This window comes from Saimiri boliviensis, chromosome 8, assembly GCF_048565385.1.
Source record: "Saimiri boliviensis isolate mSaiBol1 chromosome 8, mSaiBol1.pri, whole genome shotgun sequence".
NCBI lineage: Eukaryota > Metazoa > Chordata > Mammalia > Primates > Cebidae > Saimiri > Saimiri boliviensis.
The window spans coordinates 48,723,969-48,748,749 of record NC_133456.1 but is presented as its reverse complement, the minus strand read 5'-3'; the positions used below and the strand labels follow the sequence as shown (position 1 = coordinate 48,748,749).

General features: G+C 44.2%; 2 protein-coding genes across 3 annotated transcripts in view; one reads left to right on the top strand and one right to left on the bottom strand.

Annotated features, from left to right (window-relative positions):
* KCTD6 (potassium channel tetramerization domain containing 6) overlaps positions 1-12,235 on the bottom strand; it is an 87,343-nt gene extending 75,108 nt beyond the window's left edge. For both annotated transcript variants that reach the window (XM_074404452.1, XM_074404453.1), the window contains exons 1-2: positions 12,142-12,235; positions 10,568-10,714 (exon numbers count right to left, since the gene is read on the bottom strand). The gene's annotated coding sequence lies outside the window, so the exon portion shown is untranslated. The remainder of the gene's footprint in view (positions 1-10,567; positions 10,715-12,141) is intronic.
* A 54-nt stretch (positions 12,236-12,289) lies between these two features.
* On the top strand, positions 12,290-16,927 carry TRMT10C (tRNA methyltransferase 10C, mitochondrial RNase P subunit). The gene is given in 3 exon segments (XM_074404446.1): positions 12,290-12,372; positions 15,435-15,593; positions 15,595-16,927. Coding segments are annotated over 2 exon segments (1,275 nt in total). The 5' UTR covers positions 12,290-12,372; positions 15,435-15,446; the 3' UTR covers positions 16,723-16,927.
* Positions 16,928-24,781: the final 7,854 nt, after the last annotated feature.

The window sequence follows — 24,781 nt, the reverse complement described above, 5'->3', positions numbered from 1 at the left end:
TTTCAGGAGGGTCCTGCTGACCCCACAGTCAGCAGTGCACTCCCCGGACCACAGCAGGGCATTTGCATAGTAAGACGTTTTGGTCTCTATTAGCTCTGATGCTTTGCACTGAAGATGCAAAAGATCTGTGCACTGAACAGTGAAGGTGACTTCTGGCACACTCCCCAGTGCCCCGGAAGAGACATCCTTTGACCCTCTCAGCAATTCTGTATGTGCACATAGACACGTGCATGTGTGCACGTGTGTGCATGTGTGTATCAAAATTGCCAGTGTTATTTAGGTAGTGTAACATTTCCCGGCTGCCTACAGCAAACAAGCTATCTTTTAGAAACTGACGTTTCAGGGAAGAGGGGAGAGCAGCCGCGGGGTTCTCCCCGTGGTGACTATGAATGTACTGCTTTGGAGGACATCTCGATCCAAAGAACAGTCGTTCCTGTGCAGTCCTTCGCTGCCCTCCTGCTTTAATCTCTTAAGGAAATCTTGAGGGCTTGAGGGCCTTGGAACTGATTTTTTGTTGTTCCAGCCAAATTAGCAGTGTCTAAATAGCACCTGGGGAAGGGTAGAGCCTCAGTGACCTGATCCATTGGGCAGCTCAATGCTGTTGGTGTGTGGGGCAGGGGAGGCATCCCAACTGGAGAGGCAGGGCCCAGCCCTTGGGCACCTCTGGGAAGGTGAGGGGATTATGAGGCAGCCAGCCTCTGGCAAGGGCGACTGTGCCACCAGCAGGCAGTGCTCAGGCCGGGAATGGTCAGCATGGTGTACTCCTATTGGATTTTTTTGTTAGCTTTTATGTTTTCTTCTCTACCCATGGCACAGGTGATAAAATAGGATCCTTGGTGTGGAGCTTAAACTTATGCCAGAAAGCCAACAGCTCGCCTCCGTGGGGACTTGCCTTCACCTTGCCTGGTTTGTACATTTTTTGCTGGATGCATCAAGAAGCAATCTGTGACAAAGTCCGAGCAAGCCCTCCATGCTATGAGAAGTTGGCGTCTCCCTCCTGGGAACTGTTTTGCGTTTCTGTTCATCTGTGAACTGTGTTTTGTTTTTAGTTACTCTGTAACCCATCTGAATCAGGGCTCCTACTGCTGCTGACGCAAAGCCACAAAGGGACCTACCTGAGCCACCGTCCTAGCCAAGAGCAAACCTGCAGGGGGTTTGGAAGTGGACTTGGTCACCGCGGAAGCCTGTGTGCCATTAGGGGAAGAAGTGTGTCACAGCCAGAGGGACAAAGCATAGATTGCGTGTGATCCTGGAGACGCGAGTTTCCACAGACTGTTTTGCATATTCATTTGCACATTGTTGTCTGGTTGGACATGTGTATGGGCTTCAGTGTGAGGCTTTCAATATGTATATCCTGTTATCAATAAAAAAAATTATCCAAGTGGCTGAATCCTGTGAAACTTGGCAAGTGTGTGCAAATCAAATATACTTGACTCTTCAATCTCTTCTTTCAATCTAACTTTTCTATGAAATAAAGTAATCCATTGACACTTCTAAAACAAACAAACAAACAAACAAAAAACAACTTTCCTAAAGATGTAAAGGCAGAGGAGAACAAAGGAAAAGAGGAAGTAACTTGAGGGATGCTTAGAGAAGCGATAACATTTCCAAATAAGGAAGGCAAATAAGCTATAATCTAAGACTTGCCTGGGCTTGTCTAAGCATCTCAGGGCAAATATCATATACTTATGTCTTCATTATAACTAAGAGTTACTTTATTAGCAAAAGCTTTAAAATAAATTAACCTTTGAAGACACTATTATTTATTCATAATGAACTACGAGGAAAGCTTTGAAGGGAACTTTTTATTTATTCTTATTTCCTACACCTTCCATCAGTAACAGGACTACAGGGATGCACCACCACGACCAGATAATTTCTTTTTAGTTTCCAGGGTGGTCTCAAACCTTTAGACTCAAGTGATCCTCTCGCTTCAGCTTCCCAAAGGGCTGGGATTACAGGTGTGAGCCACCATGCCTGGCCAAACACTTTTTAAATAAAATTCTTCTGATTCTAACATCAGAGATCCTACCTATCTTAAAAACTTTATGATTTTAACATCAGAAATTCTATCTATAGGAACAGTGGGGATGCAAATCTTGTGCTATGTAACTTTTGGTTATGTGGAAGTGAGTCAAAGTGCAGCTTGATTAATGTTTAATTATTACTGTATTCTGTCCATTATTCTTGCAAACCCTGTGACAATGACTTCATTAAGTGTGTGAGTGGGTGGGGGGAACACCTTCACAAAAGGAAATGTATGTGTTATTCTCAGGCAGATAGGAGAGGGCAGAGAGCTCATAATACAACTGCTTTTTATTGTCTTGAGCTCAAAATAATCCTTCCACCAGAGAGGCATATTTTGGGATGGTATATTTTGATCTCCTGTATACTCTATAGATGACTCCTGCAGCCACTGTGACGCTGATGATGGGGCTCAGGATACACCATCCAAAAATATGACTGGAGACTAGAACACATCACCCTAAAATACGCCTCTCTGACATATTGATTATACTGACCTGGTTATTCTGGGAAGCTGCAAACACAGAAGTAGCTATGAAAAGTTGCCCTTTTAGCTCAATGAAGGAAATCTCCATTGATAAGGATGTCTCGGCCTGGCGCGGTGGCTCTCGCCTGTAATCCAAGCACTTTGGAGGCCAAGGCAGCCGGATCACCTGAGGTCGGGAGTTCAAGACCAGCCTGAACAACATGGTGAAACCCCGTCTTTTTTTTTTTTGGAGACAGAGTTTCGCTCCTTTTACCCAGGCTGGAGTGCAATGGCGCGATCTCGGCTCACCGCAACCTCCGCCTCCTGGGTTCAAGCAATTCTCCTGCCTCAGCCTCCTGAGTAGCTGGGATTATAGGCACACACCACCATGCCCAGCTAATTTTTTGTATTTTTAGTAGAGACGGGGTTTCACCATGTTGACCTGGATGGTCTCGATCTCTTGACCTCGTGATCCACCCGTCTCGGCCTCCCAAAGTGCTGAGATTACAGGCTTGAGCCACCGCGCCCAGCCTGAAACCCCGTCTTTAAAAAAAAATTTTTTTTTTTTTTGAGACGGAGTTTCACTCTTGTTACCCAGGCTGGAGTGCAATGGTGAGATCTCGGCTCACCGCAACCTCCGCCTACTGGGTTCAGGCAATTCTCCTGCCTCAACCTCCTGAGTAGCTGGGATTACAGGCACATGCCACCATACCCAGCTAATTTTTTTGTATTTTTAGTAAAGACGGGGTTTCACCATGTTGACCAGGATGGTCTCGCTCTTGACCTCATGATCCACTGCCTCGGCCTCCCAAAGTGCTGGGATTACAGGCGTGAGCCACCGCGCCTGGCCTAAAAAATTTTTAAAATAAAAATAAAAAAAGTAAAAAATAAAGAAGGATGTCTCTCTGCACCAAGAAGACACTGATTATTAAATCACTAGAGACTCTTTTTATTTTTATTTTTTTGACATGGAGTCTCGCTCTGTCATTCAGGCTAGAGTGCAGTGGCATGACCTCTGCCTCCTGGGTTCAAGCAATTCTCCTGCCTCAGTCTCCCAAGCAGATGGGACTACAGGTGTGCACCACCATGCCTGGCTAATTTTTTTTTTTTTTTTTTGTATTTTTAGTAGAGATGAAGTTTTGCCATGTTGGCCAGGCTGGTCTAAAACTTCTGAGCTCAGGTGATCCACCCACCTCAGCCTCCCAAAGTGCTGGGATTACAGGCAGAGTCACCACATCGGCCCTAAATAACCATAGACTCTTTATTTAAACAATCAAGACAGAATCAACTGAAACCTGTGTAACAAAACTTACCTCTGTTTAATTTTCCTGATCATCTCGACTTAACTGAACCTGTTTCCACATCCTTTTTTTTTTTTTTTTTTTTTTTTTCAGGAAATGATAATATTTAAGCCTGAAGTTGAAATTCTTTTCCTTCTAATTTTTAATTTTTAAGATTTACTCATCTCTCTGGGTTATCTACCATGCATACAGGGGGTATACATGTTATTAAACTTGTTTTTCTCTTGTTCAATCTGTCTTTTGTTACTGAGAGTCTCAGCTAAGAACTCATGAAGGGAAAATAAAAAATTATATTTCCTCCCCTATGTCAATATATTTAACAACTTTGCGCCATTCCCCTTCCGTAAACTGAATTATACCCAGACCTGTTAGCACTTAGCAGCATCAGTGAAACAGGGAGAAAGATCACATAACAACACAGATTGGTATCACCATAAATTCACGATACCTAAACTGAACTAGACCATCAACACTGCCTGACATCATGGCTGTCTCCCTTGTTAACTCATACTTCTTTCTTTACCATCTTAACCATTTTTCAAGTGTGCTATTCAGTAGTGTTAAGTATATTTACATTGTTGTGCAACAGCTCTTCAGGACTTTTTCATCTTGCAAATCTAAAACTCATTAAACAACTCCACCATTCCCGGTGACTGTCACGGGGGACAGGGATAACTCTCTCGCTTGGTGGCTCTGGAGTAATGGAATTTACCAAGATAGTTGTAGGTATAGAAAGCAAATTTATTAAAGAAAGTAGGAAAATACATTACAAGAAAGCAAACGGCAGCCTGCACAGGAAGAGCTGACTGCAAAGAGACAAAGGTTAGCTGGAGATTTTACAGAACAGAACTTGGGCTGATTGATAATGCCAACACAAGGGGAGCGTAACTCGCATTGTCAGCTGAGATGTTCGATAAATTGAGGCGTTTGATGGTAAACAGTAAGTTTGCGAGTTACTTACGTTATCTAAGTAGGAGGGCCATATGACTTGGGCAATATGTCCTTGGCCCTTAAAAAAAAAAAAACAAAGACCTATAATTCATCCGCTTCATTTTTTGTTTATATGTCATGAACCATGGAGAAAGGCATACTTACAGCTTAATTGTTTTATGTCTTTGCTTTCCCCTGATCCTGACAGCCTGACTCCTTTTCCCTAATTAGGACTCCACAGTAAGAACCATTCTGCTTTCTATTTCTATACATTTGTTACATGTTATTCCTCATGACAATAACAAACCTTTACCCCATCTTTAGTCTTCGCAGAGGTAGTCTATCTCTTTCACAGAGAATGCAAACTGTACCAAATTATAGCCATTATGTCTATAAATTGTCCTCCATACCCACCTAAGTTTCTTCCTTTCTTCTTGTTACAAAGGAAGTGGTATTTCTGCCTCTTCCACGAGACCAATCTCTCCGTCTCTACTCTAGATGTAACCGGGGGAGCGTACTCAGCTCCCGCCCGGTTCTGAAGAGGTGCTTAGCCTCGCTAACCCCGAAGAATGGGGAAAGGGGTCCTGGTGGCCAGGTGAGTTTGCCATTTGAATAATATCGTGGACCCAGAGAGTTTTGCCAAAAAGCAGTTAATTAGGGGGCGGGGCGGAGAGAGAGGGAGAGAGAGAGAGAGAGAGAGAGAAAGAGAGAGAGCCCCCACGTGGGAGGGGACCCAGAGAAGGACTCCGCGTAGGGAGGAGCGGCTGGAGTTTGAACCCTTGAGTTATTCCCTCCCCATTCACGTTCTCGTCCAGTGAGAGGAGTCCTTTGACTTCCTCCGGAGTGACTGATCTTTGACTCCCATACTGGACCGGCTACTTGGTCCACAGCTCTGAGATACCGAGCCCCCTCCTCCCAGAGCTTTTTGGTGCTGTTTTGGGGACAAACGGGCTTCACCGGGCCCTCCCTACCTAGCCGGCGGCGGGAAATCCAAAGAACTTTACATTCCTTCCAGAACCCTCTGGTTCCCTGACGGAGGCGTGGATTTTGGATCGAGGTGTGGAGGAGGTTCTCAAAGGAAATCCCTGCGTTTGAAACCAGGACCCTCGTGGACCTGGGAAGAGTTTTTGTTTAACACAGCCCCTCATAAATACCATCTGTTTCTCTGTTCATCTCAGGAAGTTTACCCATATTATTATCCTTTCTTTCTTTTATTCCTTTGGTTTTTTGTTGTTTTTTTTTTGAGACGGAGTTTCGCTCTTTTTGCCCAGGCTGGAGTGCAATGGCGCGATCTCGGCTCACTGCAACCTCCGCCTCCTGGGTTCAGGCAATTCTCCTGCCTCAGCCTCCTGAGTAGCTGGGATTACAGGCACGCGCCGCCATGCCCAGCCAATTTTTTTTGTTTTGTTTTGTTTTGTTTTGTTTTGTATTTTTAGTAGAGACGGGGTTTCACCATGTTGACCAGGATGGTCTCGATCTCTTGACCTCGTGATCCACCCGCCTCGGCCTCCCAAAGTGCTAGGATTACAGGCTTGAGCCACCGCACCCGGCCTGTTTTATTCCTTTGCTGATGATTCTATCAGCATTTAAAATGTCAGGCGTCTCCCGACAAAACAGTAATAATAACCAAGAAAATCTTCCTGGATTCCCCATCCAGGGACTGAGCACACTATGTCTTTTCTTTTCGGGTTTTTGTTTTGTTTTGTTTTGTTTTGTTTTGTTTTGTTTTGTTTTGTTTTGTTTGAGAGGGAATCTCGCTCCGTCCCCCAGGCTGGAGTGCAGTGGTGTGATCTCGCCGCACTGCAACCTCTGCCCACCAAGTTCAAGCTATTCTCCTGTCTCAGCCTCCCGAGCAGCTGGACTTACACGTGTGTGCCACCATGCCCCGCTTAGTTTTGTATTTTTAGTAGAGACCGGGTTTCACCATATTGGCCAGGCTAGGCTCGAACTCCTGAGCTCGTGATCTGCCCGTCTCGGCCTCCCGAAATGTTGGGATTACAGGCTTGAGCCACCCACACCCAACACTATATCTTTTCTTTAGACAAATTTCATAGATATGTTTAAACTTGCTGATTCCACTTTTTTCACAATCTCCTCATTCCTTACTCACTCTCATCTGGCTAAAGCCCCCAAACCCCACAATTACGGTCCTAGTGGCCCTTGTAATGCTAAACCTAGTAGATACTTTTCAGTCCACTTGCATGTTCTCTAGGCAATATTTGACCCCGTTAGCCCATCCACTTGTCTTTGAAAACACCCTTTCCTTGGTTTCTAGTCATATTCTGGTTGTTTTCCTCCCATCTCATTAGCTGCTTATTTTGTCTCCTTTGTCCACTCCTCCTCTCTACTCAAGCCCTAGGTAATCTCTTCCACCCACACAGTTTCACAGACTCTATGTCAATAACTCTCAAATCTCTATCTTTGGTCCATTCTTCTTTCTCCTAAACTCCACTCCCATAAAGCCAACTGCCAAATACCCTAAAGCAGACATCATTTCGCTATCTTGAAGAGAGCTCAAAAGCCATGTCTTAACGCTGTACTTACCATCTCTGCCCTCACTTCATGTACTCGTTTTCACTGTCTGCCCAGGTGCTCAAACCAGACTACTGACTTGTTCCTCTCCTTCTCTACCAAACTGATCACCAAATTGTCATGTCCACCTCTTAAATATCTTTCAAATCTTCCCCCTTTTCTTTGCCTCTGCTGCCACCACTCTTGTCCAAGCCACTAACATCACTTACCTGACCTATTTAGTATGCATTCACCAGCAAATAATTATTGAGTTTCCAATCCTTGCCAAGCACTACTGTAGACATTGAACGTCTAGCAGAGACTCAGATACAAGAGTTCTCTACTTTGTAAGTAACACCTAAATCTTTGAATCCATGCTTTGTCTTCCAACTCTTTTGAAAGAGACACAGGTATACAGAAAACGTTCTCTTTTATATAATAAACAGTGCAGGCAAACGTGACAAATGGCATTTGTACCAATGTAGAAAAGACGCATGTGGTGGATTAAGCTCTGGGGAAGTGGAGAGTGGGTGCCTTCAGCACAAAACCACCTCTACTTAGCTCTAACCACTGTTTCCAAGAAGAAATATGAGCCAAGAGAGAGCATTCAGATCTTCTACTTTTTAATTCTAGTTTTTATGTGACACTGTCTTATGGGTTTTTACATATTTCCTTGCTTTTAAAATTTATCTCATATATATATATATATTGAGATAATTTTTTTTTTTTTTTTTTTTTTTTTTTTTTGGTAGAAACAGAGTTTCACCATGTTGGCCAGGCTGGTCTGGAACTCCTGAGCTCAAGCAATCCACCTGCCTTGGCCTCCCAAAAGGCTGAGATTATAGGCATGAGCCTCTAATCTTCTCATTCTAGATTAGTCTCTTATAAGAGGAAGAAATACCACTTCCTTTATAACAAGAAAGATTATAGGCTCCTGGCCTAATACTTATTTCTTGTAATACCTTACATCCCATATTACAAGCCATTTTTCTATGCCAAAACATATATCTTGAAAATTGCTGGCCGGGTACGGTGGCTCAGGCCTGTAATCCTAGCACTTTGGGAGGCCGAGGTGGGTGGATCACCTCAGGTCAGGAGTTCAAGACCAGCCTGGCCATCATGGTGAAACCCCATTTTAAAAAAGAAAAGAAAAGAAAATTGCTGTGCTTTTCTTGGAGGTAAGATGTCTTGAACCCTGGAAATATTCTTAATCTAGAATAGGTCAGATCCCAGACATATTGAATAAATTATGTTCTGCTATATTTTTAGAAATACTTCTAGAGATTTTTCACATAAAGAAACTTAGCAAACTTAACAGCATAAAATTTCCTTTACTTGACAAAGATCATATATCAAAAACCTCCATAAAATATTAATAAAAAACTTCAGATACATCTCTTCAAAGAATAGGAACAATAAAAAGTCAACCTCTACAACTGCTATTTGTTGTAACTACTAGAGGATATTTATTCCTGATTTTTTTCCTTCTGTGTTTGGGAGAAAACTCATTATTTTGCTATCCCTACCTCACCTTTGTAACATGAAAGTAATCAGTCTCTTAGACAAGATCTCTTTTTTAAAATCATTGGAAAAGACTATGCCTACCTTCTTCTTTTATTTTGGTAAAGTACATACAATATAAACGGTCCATTTTAGTCATTTTTCAAGCACACAGTTCAATGGTATTAAGTACATTCATGTTCTTGTACAACCATCACTACTATCCATTTCCAGAACTTTTTTATCATCCCATACTGAAAATCCATACCTACTAAATAATAACTGCCCATTTTCCCCTCTTCCCAGTCCCCAGTAAACACTATTCTACTTTCTGGCTTTATGATTTGACTATTCTAGGTACTTCATATAGGTGGACTCATACAATATTTGTCCTTTTGTGCCTGGCTTATTTCACTTAGTATATAATGCCTCGAAAGTGTATCCATGTTGTACCGTGTATAAGAACTTGATTCCTTTTCATGATTGAATAATATTCCATTATATGTACATACAACTTTTTAAATCTATTTATCTGTTCATGGATATTTGGGTTGTTTCCACCTTTTGGTTATTATTAATGCTGCAATGACATTAGAGTACAAGTGTCTGTTTGTGTCTGTGCTTTCTATTCCTTTGAGTATATAACTAGGAGTAGATTGGGTGCATAATATGTTCATTCTGTGTCTGGCTTCTTGAGGAACTGTTAAACTGTTCTTCATAGCATCTGCTCCATTTTAAATAGACAAGGTTCCAATTTCTACAAGTCTTTGCCAAAATTTAATTTTTCTGGCTTTTTTTTTTTTTCCCTCTCTCTCTCTTTAGAGTCAGGAGAAACGCACACTTGCTTTGTCACCAAGGGTGGAGTGCAGTGGTGCAATCATAGCTCACTGCAGCCTCAAACTCCTTGGCTCAAGTGATCCTCCTGCTTCAGCCTCCCAAGTATCTGGGATGACAGGCACACACCACCACACATGGCTTTTTTTTTTTTTTTTTTTTTTTTAATTTTTAGTAGAGATGGGGTCTTGCTATATTGTCCAGGCTGGTCTTGAATTCCTGGACTCAGTGACCCTTCCACCTTAGCCTCCTAAAACACTAGGATTACAGGCATGAGCCACCACACCCAGCCTTATTGTGGTTTTTATTTGCACTTCCATAATAATGTTCAACATCTCTTTATATGTTTATTGGCCATTTGTGTATCTTTATTGGAGAAATGTCTACTCAAATTCTTTGCTCACATTGAATTGAGTTGTTTGGGTTTTTTTGCTGTTGAGTTCTAGTTCTTTACATATCCCGTTAAGGGATATTAATCCGTTAACAGATATGTGAATTACAACTATTTTCTCCCATTCTGTGGGTTGCCTTTTTATTCTGTTGACAGTGTTCTTTTATGTACAAAAGTTTTTTTTTTTTTTTTTTTTTTTTTGAGACGGAGTTTCGCTCTTGTTACCCAGGCTGGAGTGCAATGGCGCGATCTCGGCTCACCGCAACCTCCGCCTCCTGGGTTCAGGCAATTCTCCTGCCTCAGCCTCCTGAGTAGCTGGGATTACAGGCATGCGCCACCATGCCCAGCTAATTTTTTTTGTATTTTTAGTAGAGACGGGGTTTCACCATGTTGACCAGGATGGTCTCGATCTTTTGACCTTGTGATCCACCCGCCTCGGCCTCCCAAAGTGCTGGGATTACAGGCTTGAGCCACCGCGCCCGGCCATTTTTTGCGTTTTTTATGAGGGTTAACAACTCACTGTGTTGCCCAGCCTGGAGGGCAGTGGCGCGATCTCGCTCACCGCAACCTCCGCCTCCTCCGCCTCCCGGGTTCAAGCGATTCTCCTACCTCAGTCTCCCGAGTAGCTGGGACCGCAGGCCGCGCTTCACACCCGGCTAATTTCTGTATTTTTAGTAGAGACGGGGTTTCACTATGGTGGCGAGGCTGGTGAACTCCTGACCTCAAGCGATCCGCCTCCTTCGGCCGCCCAAAGTGCTGGAATTACAGGCATGAGCCACGATAAATGGAGGAAATACACACACAGACAGACAGACACACACACACACACCACACACACACCACACACAGACACACACCACACACACACACCACACACAGACACACACACCACACACACACACCACACACACACACAGACACACACACCACACACACCACACACACACCACACACACACACAAAACACACACCACACACACACACCACACACACCACACACACACCACACACACACAAAACACACACCACACACACACACCACACACACACACCACACACACACACCCCCCACACACACACCACACACACACACCACACACCACAGAGACAGACACACACCACACACACACCACACACAGACACACACATCACACACACACACCACACACACACACAACACACACCACACACACAGACACACACCACACACACACACACCACACACACACACCACACACACACCACACACCACACACACACACCACACACACACCACACACACAGACACACACATCACACACACACAACACACCACACACACACACACAGACACACACCACACACAGACACACACACACCACACACACACAGACACACACCACACACACAGACACACACACAGACACACACCACACACACACCACACACACACACCACACACACACAGACACACACCACACACACACCACACACACACACCACACACACACACCACACACAGACACACCACACACCACACACACACATCACACACACACACCACACACACACAACACACACCACACACACAGACACACACCACACACACACCACACACCACACAGACACACACCACACACACACCACACACCACACACAGACACACCACACACACACCACACACACACAGACACACACATCACACACACACACACACACAGACACACACACCACACACAGACACACACACCACACACACAGACACACACCACACACACACAGACACACCACACACACACAGACACACACACCACACACACACCACACACACACCACACACACACCACACAGACACACACCACACACACACACCACACACACACCACACACCACACACAGACACACACCACACACACCACACACAGACACACACATCACACACACACACACCAAACACCACACACACACACCACACACACACACACCACACACACAGACACACACCACACACACACACACCACACACACACACCACACACACCACACACAGACACACACATCACACACACACACACAACACACCACACAGACACACACACACACACAGAGACACACACGTACAAGTCTGACAACTGAGAGAGAAATGGAGGAAACGCGCGCGTCTATGACAACTAAGAGTAGCCCGCAGGTATCCAATCGCCTACCGTCAGCCATCGCCTCCAAGGCGCTCCTTTCAGCCGGGAAAGCGTTCCCCGCGTTTTACGTCAGAAAGCAGCGCCGGAAATAGAGGGCGGAACTTCCGCTGAGCACCGCGACCCCGCGGGTCCGCCGTGCCGACTGTGGCGAGGGCTGTGGGCGTCGTTTCGCGGCGGAGCCCTGCGTCCTCTGGCGTCCTTGCTCTCTGCGCTGGCGGGAACCGTATCTCTGCATTCCTGGTAAGCGAGTTTCTTCTTTCTCCTGATGCGTGCTGGGGGCGGGAGGACGCCGGAGACGTCCCGGGTGCACGCAGTGGAGCCTGTGATCCCGGAAGGCCCAGTGGTTTGATAAACTGCAGCCAGTACAGCACCTGAACCAAAATCATTCGTTCCCCAGACGATGTCCTTGACTGCTTTCTAAATTGCAGTTTTCCGCCGGGCGCGGGGGCTCATGCCAATAACCCCTGCACTTTGGGAGGCCAGGGCCGGCGGGTCTTGAGGTCAAGAGTTTGAGACCAGCCTGGCGGATATGGCGAAACCCCGTCTCTACTAAAAATACAAAAATTAGCCCGGCGTGGTGGCGCGCGCCTGTGTCGCAGCTACTCGGGAGGCTGAGGCAGGAGAATCGCTTAAACCCGGGAGGCGTGGGTTGCAGTGAGCCGAGATCGCGCCACTGCACTGCAGCCTGGCGACAGAGCGAGACTACGTCTAAAAAAATAAAAATAAAATTGGGGTTTTCATTTCCGTGGTGTTCTAGGTCTTTGCCAGTTACCAGAATAAAACGTTTAGAACTCTCGTTTCTGAAATCAATTATTTATTAGATTGGGGCCTGGGGACCCCAGGTTAAATATTTCCGCAATTCTAAAGTAAATTGTTTTCTCTTTAAAGGGAGGCTGAACTTTATATATATCTCTCTATATATGTATGTGTATATATATATATATATATATATTTTTTTTTTAATGTGAGAAGCATCGATCTAGGGTATTAGAAAAACATTTGCATGATTACTGTAAAGCATCGGGTTCAAAGTTAGTATTACAGACAAAACCCTTGTCCTCAAGATAGTCCTTACCACCTAGTGAGGCAGATAACCAGGCAATTACAATACAGTGTTAGAAGTACTGCCATAGGCACAGGAGTGCTGTGAGAACTCACAGGGGAATACTTAAAGTGTAAGGCGAAGAATAGCTAGAGACGCTGCTGAAAAGGTAGGCAAAGCATGATATGATGAAAATCTTTGTAAGCCACACTGATAAGTTTGCACTTTAACCTGGCTGCAATATGTATGTTGCGAACAATACGAATGGGTAACAATATCCCTTGAAACAGAACAGTGAAGGAGGATCAGGTTGTAAAGCGAAGGTAGAGAGGTTATTTCTATTTGTTGTATTTGAGGTTTTTGGGGGGTTTTTTGTTGCTGTTGTTTTTAAGACAGAATCTCACGCTGTCGCCCAGGCTGCAGTGCAGTGGTGCAATCTCGGTTCACTGCAACCTCCGTGCCGCGCCCCCGGCGGCCCTCGTGTCCGGTCCCCCCCCCCCACCCCCCGGGGTTCAAGCGATTCTTCTACTTTGGCCTCAGAATAGCTGGGATTATAGGTATGCGCCATCGTGCCTGGCTAGTTTTGTATTTTTAGTAGAGACTGGGTTTCACCATGTTGGCCACGGTGGTGCCAAACTCCTGGCCTCAAACGATCCTCCACACTCGGCCTTCCAAAGTCCTGGGATTAAAGGAGTGAGCCACCGCAGCCTGCTTGCATTTGAGTGACTTTCTGATGAATGGTCATTGAAACCACAGAAGTAGGTTACACCTCACAAGGGAAATATATAGATTGAAAAAAAGAATAGGATAGAATGTGGAGTCATAACCACCTTTAAGGGGAAGGGCATCTGGACATCAGTGCATGGGTCAGAGGGCAGGAGACCTAGGAGCGTATGCAGGGTCATTAAATTAAGCAAGGGAAGAAGGAATTTTTCAGGTGTTTTATTTGCATTTTGTAAAAATTTGAATTCCCTGGGGTTTTTTTCCTTCAAATTTGAGACTAGTTTTACATCTTTAAGTATCTAAAATATCTCATAGACATCCAGGCCTCTAAGATAAAATTGTGGAGCTTTACATACATTTGTCCCAATTTTGGACATTTTCTTTGGCAATAACATTATTTGCTGCAAAATAAAGCCTGAACTGAGGAAGAGTTTGTTGCTATTTGCTGATCAGCAGATCTCGGCATATTTCCATAACAAGGGCATTGGTACAACAGTTCCTAAGTGCTTTTTTTTTTTTTTTTTTGAGACAGAGTGTCGCTCTTGTTACCCAGGGTGGAGTGCAATGGCACGATCTCGGCTCACCGCAACCTCCCCCTCCTGGGTTAAAGCAATTCTCCTGCCTCAGCCTCCTGAGTAGCTGGGACTACAGGCACGCGCCACCATGCCCAGCTAATTTTTTGTATTTTTAGTAGAGACGGGGTTTCACCACGTTGACCAGGATGGTCTCGATCTCTCGACCTCGTGATCCACCCGCCTCGGCCTCCCAAAGTGCTGGGATTACAGGCTTGAGCCACCGCGCCCGGCCCTAAGTGCTTTTTACCTGTTGCCATCCTCAGTAACTTTCCTGTCCTTTGTCTTTATTTGTTGCTTTTGTGAATGATCTTGTGTTTGGTTCTGTATCTGGGCTTAGTGTAGAATGGAAGAGACTGTAGCGTCATGATGTAAGCCGCATCAGTGGTACATAACTTTGTTGCTGAGTAACATTGATTCTCTAGGCCCCTAGATGAAAATCTAAAAAGCGTCTTCCACTTACCCTTTTAGCTAAAGCAATAGTGAAATTGGTATCTAAAATAAGAACGCAAATAATTTTTTTTTTTTTTATCACCCAGACTGGAGTGCAGGGCACAATCTCAGCTCAGTGCAACCTCCACCTCCCAGGTTCAAGCAATTCTCCTGCCTCATACTCCCAAGTAGCTGGGTTTACAGGTGCCCGCCACCACACCCAGCAAATTTTTGTATTTTTGGTAGAGATGGGGTTTCACACCATGTTGGCCAGGCTAGTTTCGAACTCCTGACCTCATGTGATCTCATGGCTGCGCCCAGCCAAGAACCTAAGTTTTAAACATTTTGCTCAGTGAGTGATCACAGGCTCTAGGCCGCAGGAGTCTAGAGAAAAAAAGTGATGGTACAAAGATTTTACTTGGTGTTACAAAAATTGATTTCATTTTGATATTTCAGATTTATACTTGCACAATTACTTGGGAAGTTTTAAAAATCTTTGTCTAATATTTAATTGCATTTTTCTTCTCTTACAGGAGTTTTTTTACATGTCTGTTTTCCTCAAAATGAGTGTTAGTGTCAGTTTCTTCAGACCTTTCACCAGGTTTTTGGTGCCATTTACCCTTCATGGGAAGAGAAATAATTTATATTCAACAGTTTTGCAGAGATACATGTCTTCCAAAATACCAGCTGTTAACTTCTACTAATAATGAGAGTACGTCTCCTTCTGAAGAGCTAGAATTGGATAGGTGGAAAACTACCATGAAATCTAGTGTGCAAGAATGTGTTTCAACAATCTCAAGCAGTAAGGATGAAGATCCTCTAGCTGCCACCAGAGAGTACATTGAGACGTGGAGATTGCTTGGCAAAGAAGTACCAGAACACATCACTGAAGAAGAGCTCAAAACCATTACGGAATGTGTTTCTAAAACAGCGAAAAAAAAATATTTAAAATATTTATTTACTAAGGAAAAAGCTAAACAAGCTAAGAAAATAAAAAAGGAAATGAAAGCAGCAGCAAGGGAAGAAGCAAAAAATGTCAGCCTGCTAGAAACCACTGAGGAAGATAAACAGAACAACTTTCTATTTTTACGACTTTGGGATAGGAATATGGACATTGCAATGGGCTGGAAGGGTGCCCAGGCCATGCAGTTTGGACAACCTTTGGTTTTTGACATGGCTTATGAAAATTATATGAAACCAAGAGAATTGCAGAATGCTGTTTCCCAACTTTTAGAAAGTGAAGGCTGTAATAGAAGAAATGTTGATCCTTTCCATATTTACTTCTGCAATCTAAATATAGGTAGTGTGTGTCACAGAGAGTTAGTTAAACGGTATGGAGAAAAATGGGACAAATTGCTTTTAACAGCAACAGAAAAGTCTTATGTAGATTTATTTTCAAAGGACAGTATTATCTATTTAACTGCAGATTCTCCCAATGTTATGACTACTTTCAGGCATGACAAAGTTTATATAATTGGCTCTTTTGTTGATAAGACTATGCAGCCAGGCAAATCCCTAGCCAAGGCAAAACGACTGAAGCTGGCAACTGAACGCCTTCCATTGGATAAATATTTACAATGGAGTGTTGGTACCAAAAATCTCACCTTAGATCAAATGATGCGTATTTTGTTATGTCTGAAAAACACGGGTAATTGGGAAGAGGCTCTGAAGTTTGTTCCCAAGAGAAAACATACTGGTGGTATTCTGGAGATTTCTCAGTATTCTCAAGAGTTGATCAACAGACTGAAGAAGGCAAAGACTTTTAATTCATTTTCAAAAAGTACTCTAAATGCGTACGCCCAGAAGAAGTGGCTCAAATGAGAACATTTGATGGCTTAAAAAGTAAATGGGTTGGAAATACGTTCTTTTAATGTATTTCTTCCCAAGCAATTCATTTTCTCTTCTAAAGGTGGTCTTTCCCAACTAACTTGCAGGGTTGTGTCTTTTCCCAATTAAGTATCTGCATAACTTTGAGATTATACTTTGTTTACTATAAAAAGACAATAAAGTAAAAAGAGTTGTCCAAGATTGTTGAACAGAATAATCTTTCAATTAATCCTACTTAAACAGTTGTACCATTGGTAGATTTTTTATTTTATGGAGGTTCCTAGAGGGTCATGCCCTGGGGAGGGCATCCCCTTCCCCCACACCTTGCCCTGTACATCTCTTCATCTGTATGTCTTGTAATGTCCTTTATAGTAAACTGGTCAATGTGTTTCCTTCAATTCTATGAGCCACTCCAGCAAATTAATCAAGAGGAGTTGGTACCCCAACTTGAAGCCAGTCAGTCAGAAGTTCTGGAGGCCCAGATTTGCAACGTGTGCCTAGGTTGGCAGGAGAGAGCAGTTTTGGGGACTGAGCCTTCAACCTGTGGGCTCTGACACTATTTCCAGGTAGATAGGATCTGAATTGAATTACAGAACACCCAACTGGTATCCGTGGCAGAACTGATTGCTTGTATGGTCTTGAACTGAAAAGTGACATCTGATTGATGTTTTAATGGGAAAACTAGAATATTAGCTCTGTGAAAGCAGAATTTTTCTTTTCTGTCTTACTCACTGCTATATCCCTAAAGCCTAGTATAGTGCCTGGTGCTTAAACATTTGAAGAATAAATGAATCTGACTCATTTACCCCACACCCTCACAGTTTTATATATTCTTTGTGAAAACACATTACAGAATTTTTTTCCTCCAGCCCAGATAGAGATCTCAGATGGGTGATTCTTTTTCTCCCCTCTCTGGATGACTGCATTTCTTCCTGTCTCTGATTCTTGTCTTTTCTTGCCCACTTGCTACCAGCACCCTATTTAGGGATCTTCCTCTTGTCTTTATCTCTTCCTCCTCCCTGCCCCACCCCCACCCCAAATTGGATTCAATTTAAAAGGATCACTTTGGCTGCTATGTTGAGAATAGATTATAAGGCAGAGACCAGGTAAGAGGCTATTGCAGTAACTAAAGTGAGAGATAATGGTTGTAGGGAAGTGGTAATAAAGTAGGTAGTGAGATGCAGTCAGATACGAATTTACTTGGTTTGAAGGGGTAAAGCTGGCAGTAATGGATTGGATGGGAGAAGTAAGAAAATTTAGGGACGACTTCAAGATTATTGACTAGAGAAACTGGGAGGACTTGTTAATATTTACTGAAATGCCAAAGAAGTAGGCTTTGAGGGGGCAGGTAATCTAAAGTTAACTTAGGCCAGGCGCGGTGGCTCAAGCCTGTAATCCCAGCACTTTGGGAGGCCGAGGCGGGTGGATCACGAAGTCAAGAGATCGAGACCATCCTGGTCAACATGGTGAAACTCCGTCTCTACTAAAAATACAAAAAAATTAGCTGGGCATGGTGGCACATGCCTGTAATCCCAGCTACTTAGGAGGCTGAGGCAGGAGAATTGCCTGAACCCAGGAGGCGGAAGTTGTGGTGAGCCAAGATCGTGCCACTGCACTCCAGCCTGGGTAACAAGAGCGAAACTCTGTCTCAAAAAAAATCTAAAGTTAACTTGGGGACATTAGAGAGTTGCCTATTAGATGTCCCAACTTGAGATGTCAAGTGGGCAGTTGGACATACGAGCCTGGAGTTCAGAGATAAGATCTGGCTGAAGATGTTACTATGAAGATGGTTAAATGCTCCAGCCTAGTTGAGGCCATCTAAGGAGTCCGTTTGGATAAAGATATCTGATGTCTGAGCCCTGAGATATTCCAACCTTTAAAGGCGTGGGAGATGAGAAGGAACCAGCAAATAAGACTGAAGTAGAGCAACCAGTAAGAAAAAAAGAGAAAATGTCCTGGAGACAAAATGCAAAAAAAGGGTTTCATGCTGCAGATCAAGTAAGATGAAGTCTGAGAGCTGACCACTGAATGTAGGAATGGGGACATTGCTGATAATCTTGACAACAGCAGTTTCAATGGAGGGGTGAAAAGAAAGTCAATTGGAGTAGGTTTAAAAGAATGGGCAGGCTGAGCACAGTGGCTCATACCTGTAACCCCAGCACTTTGGGAGGCCGAGGTGGGCAAATACTTGAGGTTAGGAGTTCAAAACCAGCATGGCCAACATGGTGAAACCCCGGCTCTACTAAAAATACAAAAAATTAGCCAGGTGGAGTGGCCCATGCCTATAATCCCATCTAGTTGGAAGGCAAGATAGAATTGCTTGAAGCCAGGAGACAGAGGTTGCAGTGAGCTGAGATTGTGCCACTCCAACCTGGGAGACAGAGCAAAATTTCATCTCAGGGGAAAAAAAGAACAAAAAGGATAGGAGTGGGCGTGATGGCTCAAGCCTGTAATCCCAGCACTTTGGGAAGCCGAGGCAAGTGGATCCCTTGAATCCAGGAGTTTGAGACCAGCCTGGGCAACACAGAGAAACCCTGTCTCTAAAAAAAAAATTAGCCAGGCATGGTGTTACACGCCTTTAGTCCCACCTACGTGTCGGGGGACGGGAGTAAGCCAGAGGCATCGTTTGAGCCTGGGATGTGGAGGTTGCAGTGAGCCGAGATCATGTCATTGCATTCCAGTTTGAGCAACAGAGCCAGACCCTGTCTCAAAAAAATTTTTAAAAGGGCCGGGCATGTTGGCTTTTGCCTGTAATCCCCGCACTTTTGGGAGGCTGAGGCGGGTGAATCACCTAAGAACAAGAGTTTGAGACCAGAGCCTGGTCGACGTGATAAAAACCCATCTCTATAAAAAAAAGTTTTTTAAATAAAAAAAGGAGAATGAACAGAGCTATATGAGACAGAGTATAAACAGTCTTTTCAAAGAGTTTCTATATGAAGGAAAATAGGAATGAGGAGCTAGAGGAAGACATGAGATCAAGGGAAAAGTCTTTTACTAAGATGGGAGACATAAAAGCATGTATGTCTGATGTTGGGAACGTTTCAATAGTAGGAAGAAAAATCTGATGGAATAGAGTGATGTGTGTAAACAAGACAGACAGGCTCTGCTTCATAAGTAAAAGAAGACAGTATATAGGTATAAATGCAGGTACCACACCTCAGATATAGTTGAGAGTATATAAAAGTTCTATTTTGACTGCTATTATTTTCTTATTGAAAATAAAAAGCAAAGTCATCCCCTGAGTGGGAGGAGGTAATGGACATTTCTGGAGAGCCAAAAAAGCATGAAACAGTACAGGAAAGTGAATGAATTAGGGCAGTGGCTCTCAAAGTATGGTCCCTCAACCAGCAGCATCACCATTACTTGGGAACTAGTTAAAAATGCAAATTTCAGGCCCGAGCCACTGAGTCAACTGAATCTGAAACTGGCAGTGGGGCCCAGCAATCCGTTTTAACGTGCCCTTCAGTTGATTCTGATGTACATTGAAATTGAGAATAGTCTAAGGACATGCAATAGAATTATAAGGCTACATTAAGAACCTACTTAATGGCTCACCCCTGTAATCCCAGAACTTTGGGAGGCAGAAGCAGGAGGATCACCTGAGCCCAGGATTTCAAGGCTGCAGTGAGCTATGAACCACTGCACTCTAACCTAGGAAACAGAACGAGACCCTGTCTCAAAACAAACAAACAAAAAACACAAAAATATCCTACTTAAGGTTAGTGAAATCATGATTAGCCACTTTCCTTCTCCACTCTAATTTTTTTCTTTTTGTAGCTATTGGCCTGAATTTCAAGTTCAGCTCCACTTCTTGTGCCTGAATTCCCTCTTCCATAAAAATGGGATTAGGCCAGGCACAATGGCTCATACCTGTAATCCCAGCACTTCGGGAGACCGAGATGAAAAGATCACCTGAGGTCAGGAGTTCGAGACCAACCTGACCAACATGGAGAAACCCCACATCTACTAAAAATATAAAATTAACCAGGCATAGTGGCCTATGCCTGTAATCCCAGCTACTTGGGAGGCTGAAGCAGGAAAATCGGTTGAACCTGGGAGGCGGAGGTTACAGTGAGCCGAGATCATGCCATTGCACTCCAGGCTGGGCAACAAGAGCGAAACTCCGTATCAAAAAAAGAAGGGTGGGGGGAATAATAGTAGCACTTAATTCATAGGATTGTAATGATTTAATGTACTTAATTTCAAATAAAATACCTTCAACAATGCTTGGTGTATAGTAAGCTTAAATATGTTAGATATTATAGTTGTCACCTCACAAATTACACATCTAAATTAAAATAATAATTGCTCATATTACCTTCCATTTTCTGCTTTTTAAACCACTTAAATAGCTCATTGGAGGTTATAATCCATAGCTTTTTTTTTTTTTTTTTTTTTTTTTTTTGAGATGGAGTTTCACTCTCATTACCCAGGCTGGAGTGCAATGGCGCGATCTCGGCTCACCGCAACCTCCGCCTCCTGGGTTCAAGCAATTCTCCTGCCTCAGCCTCCTGAGTAGCTGGGATTACAGGCACGCGCCACCATGCCCAGCTGATTTTTTGTATTTTTAGTAGAGACGGAGTTTCACCATGTTGACCAGGATGGTCTCGATCTCTTGACCTCGTGATCTACCTGTCTCGGCCTCCCAAAGTGCTGGTATTACAGGCGTGAGCCACCGCGCCTGGCAATCCATAGCTTCTATTAAGCAAGCTCTCACCATGGCCAGGCAGCATATTATAGATTTTACTTTTATTATGTCACTTAATGCCATCAGTAACCCTATATGTATTATTCCATTTGTATAGTTATAACATATTTCATAACATTTTTATCCAGTCCAAACTCACAGAATTAGCAAATGGCAGTCAGAATTTAAATCCGGTTTTTATGTGGTACGAAACTGACGCTCTTTGCCTTGGACTACACTGCCTGTTCATTGTCAGAAAATGATACCCCCAAAGTCAGTGCTTTGACATGCTAAACTAGAGAAGCAGCCTCAAGGTTTCTCTGATCTCCCCACGCGACCTCCTGCCTCTCAATCCTCTGCCTCCCCAAAAACACGGGATAAGACTGTTCTTTGAAGTTTCTTATCTACCTAAAAACCAGACCCATCAAAGAGCACAATTGCTTTCTATCTCCTTCCTCCCTGAAATTTCATTAATCAGAGGAAATTAAAACATTTCACAAAGCCAGCCAGATACTGTGGTGCACACATGTAGTCCCCGTTACTTGGGAGGATTCTTGGGGCCAGGAGTTTGAGGCTGTAGTGTGCTATGATCATGTCTGTGAACAGCCACCACATTACAGCCTGGGTACGGTTTGACCTGGTCTCATAAAAAACAAAAGAAAACAAAACTCACATCACAGGGGAAGAGACTGAAAATTAAACACCACCAGATGGTTGAAGCTTAAATACTCTTCACAGGGGACAGAGAGGTGGAGGATGTAGGCAATTTTTTTTTTTTTTTTTTTTTTTTGAAACAGAGTTTCCCTCGTCTCCAAGGCTAGAGTGCAATGGGGCGATGTCCGCTCACTGCAACCTTCGCCTTCCAGGCTCAAGCAATTCTCCTGCCTCAGCCTCCCAAGCAGCTGGAACTACAGACACCTGCCACCATACCTGGCTAATTTTTGTGTCTTTAGTAGAGGTTTTTGCCGTGTTGTCCAGGCTGAGACCACACTTTGCATCAAACTATTGTTTTTTATTTTTGAGACAGGGTCTCGCCTTATCACCCAGGTTGGAGTGCAGTGGCGAGATCTTGGCTCACTGCAACCTTGCCTCCTGGGCTCAAGTGATCCTTCCATCTCAGCTTCCCAAATGGCTGGGATTACAGATGTGAGTCACCATGACTGGCCTTCAAATCATTGTTGGTTCTCTAGTTTCACTCGGTTTACAAAGAGAATAATTTACAAGTGAATTTCTGTCTCCCAGGTGCATTCATCTCTCCTAAAATCATTTACTACTCCTCTAAAATTGCCTACGGGCCGGGCACAACGGCTCATGCCTGTAATCCCAGCACATTAGGAGGCCGAGGCCGGTAGATCACCTGAGGTCACGAGTTTGAGACCAAGCCTGGCCAAGATGGCAAAAACCTGTCTCTACTAAAAACACAAAAATTAGCCAGGTATGGTGGCAGGTGTCTGCAGTTCCAGCTACTTGGGAGGCTGAGGCAGGAGAATTGCTTGAACCTGGGAGGTGGAGGCTGCAGTGAGCAGAGATGGCCTCATTGCACTCAAGGATTGAAGACAAGAGTGAAACTGTTTCAAAAAAAAAAATTGCCTACACCCTCCACCTCTCTCTCCCATATCAAGAGTAACTTCGACAATCTGACCCTTTTTTGAGTTTTCATATTTAGTTGTATTGTTCCCATTCTTATGCACATTATTAAATTTGTTAGTCTCTTCTCTTGTTAACCCTTCTTTTGTTATAAGCGTGTTGGCATGACTCTTAAGATGGGGAAGAAAGGGATCATCCACTTTCCACCCCTTTATACTACACTATCTTTTCTAGCCCATTTGTAGGAGGTTACTGAAGCTTGCATTAATTTCTTCAATAGATACTTATTCAGACTAGTATAATCCAGGTCCCCAGGAAAACAGTGGCGAACAAGACAGGCACACCTCATGAAACTCACGGAAATGAAAGGTGAATGGATTACTATCTCCATCCTTTTTTTGTTTTGTTTTTTCCTTTCATACCTAGTCCTGCAGATGCATCCTTAACTTCTGATGTGTCGTATATGGGAACTGGATCTGCTTCTAAATAGGTATGTGACCTCTCTGAGCTTTATCTTCTTCTCTTAAAAATTACAAGCATCTGCCGGGCGCGGTGGCTCAAGCCTGTAATCCCAGCACTTTGGGAGGCTGAGGCGGGTGGATTACGAGGTCAAGAGATCGAGACCATCCTGGTCAACACGGTGAAACCCCGTCTCTACTAAAAATACAAAAAATCAGCTGGGCATGGTGGCGCGTGCCTGTAATCCCAGCTACTCAGGAGGCTGAGGCAGGAGAATTGCCTGAACCCAGGAGGCGGAGGTTGCGGTGAGCTGAGATCGCGCCATTGCACTCCAGCCTGGGTAACAAGAGCGAAACTCCGTCTCAAAAAAAAAAAAAAAAAAAAAAAAAAAAAAATTACAAGCATCTATAAATACATAAAATCAAATTAAAATCCTCGTGTATATCTCCGTTTTTAAAATGATAGAAACAAGCGTCTCAGCGATTACCTTGAAAAGATCACAAGGAAGTGTCTGCAGGCAGTAAGCAAGCCTCAAGGTTAGTCAAGCAGGAAAGGGCAAAACAGATTCAAACGCAAGTTCCCGATTCCTTTCTCTAGCTATATATCGTAGGGTAAACCCAGAAACTCCAGTTCCCCAAGCAAATACTAGACCCCATTTGGCTAAGGAGGGCTGGATAAATATTGAGAAAGGGAGAAGATGAAGCCAAAAAGGCACGCTAGGGCCTAATGCGACTCACGGACTTCATTCCGCTGACTGTGGGATACAGTCAAGGTTTCTTGGTAAGGCAGAGACGATGGAGCAGTTTCTCAACCGGGCAGAACCAGCCGGTAGAAACAGTAGCTGCACGCCTGGCTACGTGACTTGGACAAATTACTCTCTTCGGCCCCAACTCCCACAGCTCACTGAGAGGGGAATTCTGTATTCGGACGATCGCGGAGAGTAAACCAGTGTGTGAACGGCGCGGGAAGCTAGACGGCGCCAGACAGACGCCGATTCTAAGCAGGGAACCAGAATGCGGGCTGTTCACGTGGCGTAGGCGGGCGCTCGCCACCCAGCAAGGCCGGAGCCGGAGACCTTCTCGGCCTCAGCGGCGACCACACCTGCTGCGCAGAAACCCCCTAAGATCCCAGCGTTCCCAGGGAGAGGCTCCACTTCCCCTCACTCCTCGGGGCCTGCCGCCGGACCACGAACGCCTCACTGCCCTGGAGTCTAGTCCGCAGCCCGCACTCCACTCAGACCGCCCAGCCTTCCAGGCTCTTCCTTCCGAGGCGGCTGCTCGATGACGTCACATCCGCTTCCGTTTCCGAAGCCGGGGGGCG